This window comes from Megalobrama amblycephala, linkage group LG10 (genome assembly GCF_018812025.1).
Source record: "Megalobrama amblycephala isolate DHTTF-2021 linkage group LG10, ASM1881202v1, whole genome shotgun sequence".
Classification (NCBI taxonomy): domain Eukaryota; kingdom Metazoa; phylum Chordata; class Actinopteri; order Cypriniformes; family Xenocyprididae; genus Megalobrama; species Megalobrama amblycephala.
In genome coordinates this window covers 4,531,810-4,543,658 of record NC_063053.1, presented here as the reverse complement: position 1 = coordinate 4,543,658, position 11,849 = coordinate 4,531,810, and the positions used below count along the sequence as shown (strand labels likewise).

Genomic DNA, 11,849 nt, shown 5'->3' with positions numbered 1-11,849 from the left:
TGGTGCTGTAGAAGCTCAGATGGAGGTTCTCGTCTTTCTCTGGTGATGTCACCGCGGACGGATCCGTTGTAATCGCGTCGGTGGAGTTGATGGCGTCATTGCGCGTCCTGGCGGAGCCTCCCGAGCGCGCTGACGGATCGCAGTAGCAGCGAAGGCCGACGCGACCGTGGCTCCGGCGGCCGGGATCGAGCGACGCCAACCCGGACACCCGAGCAAGGAAAACATGGAGGCTATAGCGGAGGAGCTGCGGGCCGGCTCCAGGATCCCGGTGACCGTCGACCAGATCGTCAACGACACGCTGGTGGTGACGCTCACGTACCGAGAGAGGAGCTACACGGGAATCTTACTGGACTGCAGCAGAAAGTGAGTCGCGTTTCTTTGTGTTTTCATGCAGAAACACAATTTTTGTGATGTCGGGCCCAAACAGCAGGCCAGGAGAACACAGTCAGGCCTTTCTCAGAGACAATGAGAAGAACAGCAACCACCACCATCGTTATTATCATCATCAGACACGCGTAAAGACGAGAATAAATCGTCTCTTTTGTGTCGGATTGTGTGATTTTCAGTGTCTTGCAGCAGATGATGGTGTGATGGTTGGGCATTCTGCTTTTAGCCATGTAGCAGCTGAAGCTGTTTCTTTGTATCATTTCCAGATGAAACACTGATTGATGTTTTCATGCACATTCAGTGCTGTCATCGAGCATTCGTGAATTGGGACACAGGATCTGTTTAATTGAGTCAAATAATCATTATTCTTCATGAAGGGTCAGATGGCATTGTTATAGCCTGTGATGGCTGCCTGAACACACACACACACACACACACAGTCAGTTTAAAGGTCAAATATTGTTCAGGTATTCGTGTTTATTCATTTTATACTATTAAATGCATTTTGGGAAGTTAACACTTTCAATTTTGAACCTGTTTTCTCATAGTTAAAAAGACCTGCATTGGTTTATTCCATATTTCACCAGTGCTTATTTTCAGATTCTATGGATCTGATGTGGAATAATCAAGTTTTTGTGTCACTGAACCTGAGAAGAACTGCTTCTCCATGTTATATTCCATTGCGGATGGTTTATTCTGCATGCGGATGTGGATATTTGCTTGAATATGAGTGTCTGTCACTCAGATACCGTGTGGTATTTATAGACACGTTGCATCAGAATCTTATATCACCTTTAATTTATAGCGCTCCAGGCCATCAGAGAAAAATAATTGCCATGGAACGTTCAATTTTTATAACTGTAAAGTACATTTAGTTTAAAGGTCAAATACTTTGACAGCTTATGATAGATCATAAACTGCAAAAGACAGGTTTACGTATTATTTTCAGGGTTTATTTTCAGTGGTTAATCTAAAAACTTGTTAACTTTTTATGTGCTACGTGTTCTTTTCCTCACCTGTGCACTCTTAAAAATGAAGATTCTTTATTGGCACTGATGGTTCCATGGAATCTTTCCATTCCACAAAAGGTTCTTTAGATTATTAAAATGTTCTTCACACTGAGAAAAAATGGTTTAAGAACTGTTCATTGAAACGTTCTTTGGGGAACCAAAAATGGACCTTTTAGAGCCTTTATATTTAGTGCCATGAAGGATTTATTAAATCTCTTTGAAATGTTCAAATGCTGCTTCACTGCTTGTTCCTGTTATGTCATCATGAATCACGTCCTGCTGGGAAGGTTTTTGGGTGAATCATTATCGCTCGTTCACTCTGTCCTTGGACGTATTGCACTATGTTCAGAATATCATACTCGGATGATCTAGTGCACTTGCTGAGCACACTACATAGAATACTGTGTCCCACAACGCAGTGTGCTTAACCTTTCATTTCCAGTGTGACGAATGAACCAGAAGTAATTGCAACTGCCATCTTTTCTTTTCTTTTTTGACATAGAATTTAATTGAGCTACCATTTTTGCACAACACCTAATTTATAAATATGCATTAACATTTCATTTGTTTACATCGCTTACTTACATTAGTTAACATAGTTCATGTTATTGAGCACAGCGTTTATTAATCTTAATGTTCATTTCAGCATTCACTAATACGTTTTTTTTAAGATCACAACTTGTATCTGTTAATATTAGTTAATGCAATGTGAACTAACATGAACAGTTTTATTAGTAACATTAACAACGGTTAATTAAAGCTGTAAAAATACACTGCTCGTTGTTAGTTAATGCATTAACTAAACTAATGTTAACCAGTAAGACCTTATTGTAAACAAGCTACTCACCACAATAAGCTGAAAATACAAAATTATTTTTGGAAGTTGCAGAAAAAACAAAGATGATTGGAGTACATTTTAAAAGAAAATACAGTTTCAGAATTTCAAAATTTCATGTGTAATTCAGTGTTTCTTTGTAATTACATCAAATTTTTAAAGCGTTTAGCGTAGAATCATGCCAAATTTGTCAATAAATAGCAAGCAGTGTACAGTATGTAGTCAGCTAGTGTTTCTTTCAGGCTGGGAGTGTTTAAATAGCATCTAGTCATTCATCGTCTCAGCTGTTATTCTATATATATATATATATATATATATATATATATACATATATACATACAGTATATTCTAATTACGCAGTGAAATGTTTCTTACTCTGGATACTGATACTCGACGCTGTAGGCCTGTAGTTATTGTGGCCTTGAGGACAGTAGCTTCAGGGGTGGGTGTTTTATTTCTCATCAAACATCTCAAATGATTGGTGTTTATTGCCTGAGGGCTTCTTCCTCTGTTACCCGCAGGACTTCCTTCTAAGGTTTAATTGATAATCCCGGCACAATCAGATTTCAGGGCTGGATGTGAAAACAACCAAATCTCTTGGCCCTCTCCCTGTGTCCCCGGTGGTTTATGGGATTGTTTTTGTTCAGTGAGGTGGAGGGGGGTTCCGGGCCCGTCCCGTTGGTCTCTTTGTCTGTGGTTTCTAACAGCGCACGCACAGCCGTGCAGCTCGTTGCTTTGGCTCAGGTTGTATCTTTCACAGGTTCCTGGTCACCTCAAGACTCTAGTGTGATTTTTAAACTACTGGGTCGATTTCACAAAACTTATCATGAATTTGTATGTAATAGTTGTTTCATTACATGCAAATATGCTACGTAAATAAAATCTCCATGTCTAGTAATTGCAGTAGTGAGATAATGTGCTTAATTGTGACAATAATATCACAATAAAAATAATAATGGTTGTTCTAAAATTGCCTTAAATTGCTTTATCATCTTGAAATATGACCTTTATGTGTTTTTTTTTTTTTTTTAAATTCACCCTACTGCTTTTAAATTCTAAGCATAGCAGAGATTCTAAGAATAATGCACCGTTAAGAGTTTTGAAAGATGAAATGATTTCTGGGGTATTTTTAAAGGTTATGAAAAACAAATAGGTGTGGTTCTGTGTTGCATGATATGACTGGTTAACTAACTAGTTTTTCCAGTCAAGAGTCAGCTTGTCATTAGAAATGATTAATCGTGTATTTCAGTTCATGAGCCTTCAAATGTTTTGCAACACTGTGATAAGAGTGTTAAAAATAAGGACGTTTAAAGGTGATGTAATGTAAGGTTGTTTTTTTTTCTCTGTGCCATTGTTGCAGGTTTATTATTGTAAACTAAAACCATTATTTTCATTACTTTAAATAAAATTATTTATTATTATTTCAGCTCATTGTATCATTTTTGCTTCGTTTTAGTACTAAAATAACTCAAAATTGTATAGACATTTAATAAAAACTAATTTTACTAAATAATACTGCATCTTATGGCGCTTTTCCACTGCATAGTACAGCTCAGTATGGCTCACTTAAAGTGCCCCTAATATGCCTTTTTTAAGGTTTCTAATATTGTTTTGCTAGTCTCCTACAACAGGTTTACATGCATGCAGGGTCAAAAAACACTTGTTTTCTCAGAATATACATTTAATTTCACCTCAGTTCGTAAACGATTCGTTAGAAGCAGTTTGAAGAATCAGTCTCTCTAAACTCCTCCTTTCTATGAGCCTACACTGCTCTGATTGGTCTACTGCGCGCGCCCATTGCCATAACTAAATGACGGCTATCAATTCGCAAGACATTGTATACAATGTATGGACAGAAAAGATAGCATTGATTTTGCCATCTCAATTCAAGCCCAAGCCCGAGTCTGAGTTTATTTGGCACTGTAATTACATTCTTCACTTTGAAGGCCAGTACACACCAAACCGACGTCAAAGAACTAGCAGAGATGAAAAGACGGCCTACCAGTGTTTTTGTTCTGTGCCTATCCACAACAACAGATGGCAGTAGTTTGTATTTGCCATTCAAAAAAGGGAAAGTGAACTAGGAATGCGAATATACACCGTAAACAATGTAGCACTCTTACCACTTTGAATATGAATCATGCTGATCGGTTTGTCTTCAGTTATATTAATTAGGCTACATACGGCCATGTCGTTATGAAAATATTTGCATATGCTCCAACAAGATGAAGATGAAGGTAAATTTATTTGTGTGCCCTAGTCTTCATTGTTTGCTTTCTTTGTCACTGTTGTTAAAAGTGATCTCTTTTCCCAACGGCCGACGCCTATTCAACATGCTCATGCTCAAAAACTAGCCCAACTGATGCTCGCTGATTACCCGACGGCCGATCGTCGACTTGGTGTGTCCTGCCCTTAAACAAAAGTCTTGATTATTAATAAAGTTATCACTAGTTTATCACAATAATCAGGAAACTGTTGTGTTGCCCATTGTGCCTTAAGCTGCATGATTAATCATTAAACACCCACGCAATCTTATTTCTAAATGACAAAGATTCTACGATCACAGCGAACATTCAGATCTGCATTGACGCTGCCGCTGATTCAGAGAGAGCAGTTGTCATGTATAGTTATGAAACGGCTTTACAAACAGTCTTTTCAACCACACAGTATCGTTATTTCTGTCTTACAAAAATTCTAATTATCACAGAAGTACTGGGATAAAAGTTTATAGTTCAGATACAAACATTGATGTCTACAGTAGTGATCAAAATAGAGTAAATCTCCTTTTGAAAGTAACTTGATGCTTCAAATACAGATTGTGTGAATTACATTGTTACACCAGTAGGTGGCGACAAGTTAAAATGTATTTGAATCATTCATTCAAGAGATGATTTATTCAAAAATGCTGATTCACCAGTAATGAAACAAGTGAAGTCTTTATGATTGAGTCATTGAATCATTCACTCAAACTGATTTTTAAAAAGTTAGTTTCAAAGTAAATAATTATTTTTTTAGACTGCAGCAATTAACATTTTGTCTGAACCTCTAGTAAATTACATGATATTTTGTTTTGTTGTCTATTCAGAATCATGGGGGATTTGTGATCTCTATTTTAAACAAAAAAAATGTTATTCTCAACTTATACAGAATCATGCAGCTCTACAATGCACAGAAGTGCAGTACTTCTGGTAATTAACCTCCATCACTCTGATTCTGTTACTATGAAAGTGCTTGGCTCTTATATTTCCCTCTTGATTCTCTTCCATAGGACTGGGCTGTTTTGCCTTCCAGATGTTGTTGGAAAAACAGAAGAGAGCCTCATATTGAGACCAGACTGTGAAGTCTTGAGTGAAGAGGCTCCTTCTAAACCCATTAGTCAGCCTTCACAGCGACCAAAAGATGAGAACACGGAGCCGGCGATGGCACCTCCTGCCCCCGTACCCATCCCAGTACAGCCGGGCCAGCCGACGTACCCTCCGTACTTTGAGGGTGCTCCCTTCCCGCAGCCCATGTGGGTCCGGCACACGTACAACCAGTGGGTTCCTCAACCGCCGCCTCGTCCAATCAAAAGGAAGAAAAGACGAAGTCGAGAGTCTGGAAGGATGACCATGAGCACAATCCGACTGAGACCTCGGCAGGTGTTGTGCGAGAAATGTAAAAACACACTAAACAGCGATGAGGACAGCAAAGATGGACCAACGGTGCCCAAGACGTCCAGGAAAGAGAACGCACCTCAAGAAGACGAGGACACTAAATCAACTCCGGCCAAGAGGAAGGATGATGGTGACAACAACAACAAGGAGTCGAAGAGAAGAGAGGATTCAATGGTCTACGACAGCAAACGCTTTAGAAAGGACAAGAAAGACGATGAGAAGTTTCCCGGAGGGGACGTGATTCCCCACAGTCCTGTAATTAAGATCTCCTATAGCACTCCACAAGGTAAAGGTGAAGTAATGAAGATCCCCTCAAGAGTACACGGTTCTGTCAAACCCTTCTGTCCGAAACAGTTGTTGCAGAATGGCCATGGACAAAGAGACGCCTCCAAGGAATCCCAGAAAGTAGTGCAACCGCCAATGGACGCCATCCGAACAGGTCTTACCATTTCCATTCCCAAACTCAAGCTCCCAAAGTTGGCTAGTCCAGAGGCCCCATCGCCCAAGATACGCTTAAGATCCCGGGCCGATGGAGCGGAGCAGGTGTCCGTGTACGAGGCGGAACTGGTCAGTGGTGCCCAGAGAAGAAGCCCCAGAGTTCCCAACTGTCAATCCGAGGATGGTGCGGAAAAGAACTCGCTAGAACTTTGGTCAGGTGAGGAAGTCGAACGGCACGGTGACCTGACTTTACTCATTAACTTCCGGAAGAGGAAAGCAGACTCTTCGAGCCTTTCCGTGTGCAGCAGCGACAGTCTAGATGAGTCCAAGTCGTTCAGCTCGGATGGCACGTCGCCAGAACTGTGCGATCTCGCTCCAGGTGATGACATCTCAGTGTCGTCTTCCTCTCAAGGGGAAAGCAAGACTGTTCCACCTCTAACCGTACGACTGCACACTCGCAGCATGACTAAGTGCGTGACCGAGGAAGGTTATGCTGTGACAGTAGGTGATGTCGTTTGGGGAAAGATTCACGGCTTCCCTTGGTGGCCTGCTCGGATACTCAGTATTAGCGGTACTCGTAGAGAAGAAGGCGAGGTTGATGCTCCTTGGCCCGAAGCTAAAGTGTCCTGGTTTGGTTCCCCCACCACCTCCCAACTCTCGGTTGCCAAACTGTCGCCGTTCCGCGAATTCTTCAGGTCACGCTTCAACCGCAAAAAGAAAGGGATGTACCGTCGTGCCATCATGGAGGCCGCCAAGGCAGTGGGACACATGAGCGCTGAAATCACTTCTCTACTGGCTCACTGCGAAACTTAGGTGAGTTTTTCTTTGCTTGTCATTATACTGTTAAAGAGATTATTCACCCAAAACTGAAAATTCTGTCATTTATACTCACCCTCAGATCATTCCAAACCTGTAAGACTTCTTGAAACAAATGAAGATATTTTTAATGAATTCTGCCTCTCCATTGAAAGTCTATTCACCCAAAACATTCTTTAAAACATTCATGAAGAGATCCTAAAATAAATCCATTTGTGTTAATGGATGAAAGTCTTATGGGTGTGGAACGACATGAGGGTGAGTACATGACAGAATTTTCATTTTTGGGTGAACTAACCCTTTAAGCCCAAAGCATACTTCGATTTTGACGGAAAGCGTATGCGTACAGCTTAAAGCACAACCTTTTGAAGTATATTTCATTTAAAACACAGGTGCTCAACACATGCATGATAGAGAGTTTCATCCTTGTCCAATGTCTGCAATATTTCTCTGCAGAAGAAAATGTCTTCGTACCCTCTGAGTTGCGTCAATCTCTGAACTCCTTCACGCAAGCGCTCACCAACGCAGGCATCTGTTTTTGTTGCGTTTCCAGTAGTTTGCTGCTGTTGTTGTTTTGCTTATCTTGTTTCTTTTTCAGCTGACAGTTTTGCCACCTTGTGAACCAATTAATCAGTGCAATCCCTAATCCCTAAAGAAAGGCCTTGTTTTAGTTTCTTTAGGGATCCTTTTTAACTGTGCATATCTTGACTGAATTTTTTCTGTCTATGTTTATGATGCATTCAACTCATCAGGTGCAAAATGTATCATCATTTATTCACCCTCGTGTCTTTCTAAGTTCGAATGACTACAACTTTTTCTGTGGAACATAAAAGTAAATTTTGCAAGTATGTTGATGCTGCTGCACAATGACAGTATGGTGACTGGGCTTTCTTGTTTTCCACTATAGTTCTTACATCTCATTTATGCTTCTCCATAAACATGGCACATTGTGATGCACTGTGGTGATTTCAATTTGTTCCTCACACAAATCTCTATTGCATGGTTTGCCTTGAGTCTTGGGCAAATATATACAGTATTTATAGTATAAATACTGAAGTATTTATACAGTATTTATTTATACTTTGATCAGGGCTGTAAAATCTTTCTCAGTCTGCTTTAGTTTTAAAGAGCAGCATGAACATAGGGCTGAACCTCTACTTTTGTGTTCCACAGAAGAAAGTCAGTCAAACGGTTTGGAATGACACGAAGGTGGGTACATGACATGTTTTTTTTTTAGGTGCACATTTTCTTTGAATTTCTTGAAGCAATGATGCCCAAACACTATTAGACTGAAAACAGGCTTGATTTCTGATTAGTTTAGCATAGAATCGTCTTTAACTTCCCAGTTGGTTCCCATGGCCTCAGTTTCTTTGGAGATTGCTAGGTCACCTCATGTTTATTGAGGATCAGATGCTGTCTTGGTTCAATATTGTCTCAAGTTCACAAGCCGCTCCCACTGCCAGTGTTTGGACTCTTGAATTTGCCTGCAGCCATATTTAGTCATCTAGACTGTGCTTTGCATGACTTCGTGCCTGCAGATCCAAACTTCAGTGGTGCATTTTATTTTTTTAAATTTGTCTTATATTTGATGTTTGCATCATTGATTTTCCTGTTTATTACTGTGAAGCTGCTTTGAAACAATCTGTATTGTATAAAGCGCTGTAGAAATAAAAAAAATATGCATTTTTATGCATCCTTTTTTTTTTGCATTATGCATTTTATACATGCATTTTATGCATCGTTTATGCATCTTTTTTTGCATTATGCATTTTTATTTTTTGCATGCATTTTTATGATGCATGCATTTTTTTTTTATGCATCACCATTTATTAAATACATTTGTATGCTCTTTACGTATTGTCCTCAACTTGCAACAATCTCTCAGTGGTTTGATGTTAGCTGGTTATCGTGATACTCGAATCATAGAAACGTACAGTGCACACAAATATTGTTTTAATTAATTGCATTTTTTTTTTTTTTTTTGTCAGTGCTGAATAGATGAATTAAAAGTATATTTGTAAACCTCTTAGGGTTTCATGTTTGTTTTCTCTCCGTAGAGGACGAGGACGGCAGAGGACTGGCTGTCATTCAGGGGTCTGCAGGCGCTCCCAGTATGTGGCAGCCTCCCAGGACGGAGAGCGCCTTCATTTGCCACGGATACCATGAGGGGAAGGTGCTTTTTTCCTCCCCCACACACGACTGTTGGAAGAAAATGTCTGCCTTGTGATGAGCAGACTGAGTTTGAGGGGCCACAAGGAGAACGTGGGAACATCTTAAAAGACGATTCGGAGCGAACAATTCCCCCATCTCCTCTTTGTTTGTCTCTCCATCTTTCGTTTGTTTGTTTTTTAGGACGTACATTATATTAGAACAAGTAGCTTGACACTAAATCCGAATGTATTTATTCACGAAAAACACTCGACCGGTGACTGGCCTCGAAATAATCCTGTAAGATCACACTGCTGCTGTTTCTTATGACTGACGGTTCGCTTCACTGTCCGTTTATGACTGGACGCCAGAACGGAACGGACTGACGAATATCCGTATTATGAAACCTAAACGACAAGTCTTACTGTGTCTGTTTCTTCAGATTAAGAAAATGTGAAATTCCCTTTTGCATCATGTAGGTCTTACACCATGCAGTATGTCAGTTTGTCCGTCGCTTCACTTTCTCTCTCTCTCCACCTAGTTTTCTGTCCCCTTGAAGAAATATATCTCCTGTCCTCCATTTTCTTATTTCGCTCTGATTATGTGATGTTTTCTTTTGCTTTAATTATTTAATGTCACGTTAAGAGAAGCACTTTATCCATACCTTGGTGGCCTGCTGTGAACTCGTTGTTTGCAGACTCTCGGAGGAGCCAACCCATCGCTTTTGAAGTGATTTTTAATTTTTATTAAACAGATTTCGAATTAAAGGACGCTTTCAGGAAGTTGTGTACACTGTATTACCACGTTTAGCCTGATTTACATTAGACATCGTTGCTTTCCTCCTTATGAAATGTTCCACTGGAGATATGGACAGAACTGTACGCTCCTATGCACCGTCTCTTTCATTAAAGCATAAAAAGCAGCGTGTTCAATCATGTGTCTGCTGAATGAGTGGAGGCGTACGTGGGCTTGAGTATCTGTATGTCTGCTGTGACGCATCGGAGTTGTTGAGATGGCCGGACTGACCTTCGGGACGCGAGCGTTTCAAGAGGTCTCGCTCAAGATCTCGCGCCGCTCCAGGTGTATTTTAAGCTCGAAGTGAAGTACAGTTGCAGGTTTTGGTGCATTTTTCCAGCTGGCTTATGATTATGGACTCTCTGCAGGCATCGAGTGCTTTATATCTGCCACCACCCACTGCTCAGCGGTGGGTTTTTTTATGTGCTGTAAATAGAATAAAATATAAAAGCAATGTTCTTTCTGCAGTGTTCTTTTGCACGTGGGCACGGCAAAGTGGTTTACTTTCAAAACGCTATTGGGTTGCGTATGCGTGAGTCGGGTGTGAAATATTGAGATTACTGTATGTTTTACTTTTTTTAGTTTTTACTTTTTTTTTATTCAAATGCAGTTTAAACACTGCAGCACAAAATGATGTTCTTCCTCAGTGTTTTCGTCTTGTTTTCCAGCACAAATATCTAAACATTCTTAAATCAAGATACATTTACTGGAGAAGCACAATGACTGAAGATGTTAAGTCTTGTTTACTGAAAAATGTATGAAAATGAAGAGAGTTTGTGTTTAAAACAAGGAAAAATATCTGTCAATGGGGTCCGAAAAATATTGTTTTCCCTTTGAATTAAAAGGGTGGTTGATTTATGATTTCACTTGTTTAACTTTAGTTAGTGTGTAATGTTGCTGTTTGATCATAAACAACATCTGGAAAGTTACAACGCTCAGAGTTCAGTGCAAATGGAGATTTTTTCTTTTACAGAATTCTCTGTTTAAGGACTACAACAAACGGCTGGTAGGGACTACAACAAGCTTCTTCCCGGGTTGATGACATCACAAACCCCAAATTTGACATAAACCCCGCCCCCAAGAACATGCAACAAAGGGGGCGAGGCCATGTTGGGCTGCTTTAGAGAAGAGGAAGAGTTGTTGTAGTGGAGTGTTTTTTCCATGCCGTCATTTTATGCTGGACTGCTTCACAAACGAGGGTCAATTCAACACTGGATTTGCATAAAAGATTAACATGACGGCACATGCTAGTGGATGAGTTGAATCAACTCCACAGCAACTACATAAACTTATCCACTAACCGTTCAGAAACGTCCGGTTTCATTCTAAAAGTAGTAACTTCTTCCTGAGTCTCTCCATCAGTGTCGACTCCGGTTTGAACAATGTAAGGCTGAACACCGTTACTGACAATCCTCATTTTGGCTGCGTGAGATTCTCCAGCTTTGTTGTTGTTGAGCTGTTAAAGCTCCGCCCTCTTCTGGAAAGGGGGCCGGGAGCAGCAGCTCATTTGCATTTAAAGGGACACACACAAAAACGGCGTGTTTTTTCTCACACCCAAATAGGGGCAAATTTGACAAGCTATAATAAATGATCTGTGGGGGATTTTGAGCTGAAACTTCACAGACACATTCTGGGGACACCAGAGACTTGTGAAAGGGGCATTATAGGTCCCCTTTGTTTATTTTTCTGACCCCATTGGCAGATTTTTGTTCTTGTTTTAAGCAAAAACTCACTTCATTTTGATACATTTTTCATTAAAGACTTATC

At 40.2% G+C, this 11,849-nt stretch overlaps 1 protein-coding gene across 3 annotated transcripts; it reads left to right on the top strand.

The window, feature by feature from the left end:
* The first annotated feature begins 24 nt into the window (after positions 1-24).
* pwwp2b (PWWP domain containing 2B) lies at positions 25-10,536 on the top strand. 3 transcript variants are annotated; one of them, XM_048204038.1, is made up of 4 exons: positions 25-363; positions 5,501-7,136; positions 8,313-8,348; positions 9,197-10,536. In XM_048204038.1, exons 1-2 carry the CDS (start codon positions 224-226, stop codon positions 7,134-7,136), a joined length of 1,776 nt encoding a protein of 591 aa, XP_048059995.1. In that variant the 5' UTR covers positions 25-223; the 3' UTR covers positions 8,313-8,348; positions 9,197-10,536. The 3 variants fall into 3 exon arrangements, with proteins under 3 accessions (XP_048059995.1, XP_048059996.1, XP_048059994.1); XM_048204039.1 differs by lacking the exons at positions 8,313-8,348; positions 9,197-10,536 and adding an exon at positions 7,596-8,272; XM_048204037.1 differs by lacking the exon at positions 8,313-8,348 and having other exon boundaries at positions 30-363.
* Positions 10,537-11,849: the final 1,313 nt, after the last annotated feature.

What these genes read in the sequence shown, in the direction of transcription:
- pwwp2b (XM_048204038.1), top strand. Translation starts at nt 224, where the DNA reads ATGGAGGCTATAGCGGAGGAGCTGCGGGCCGGCTCCAGGATCCCGGTG. An exon ending in TTACTGGACTGCAGCAGAAA is followed by an intron (nt 364 to 5,500) that starts GTGAGTCGCGTT and finishes TCTCTTCCATAG; the next exon opens with GACTGGGCTGTTTTGCCTTC.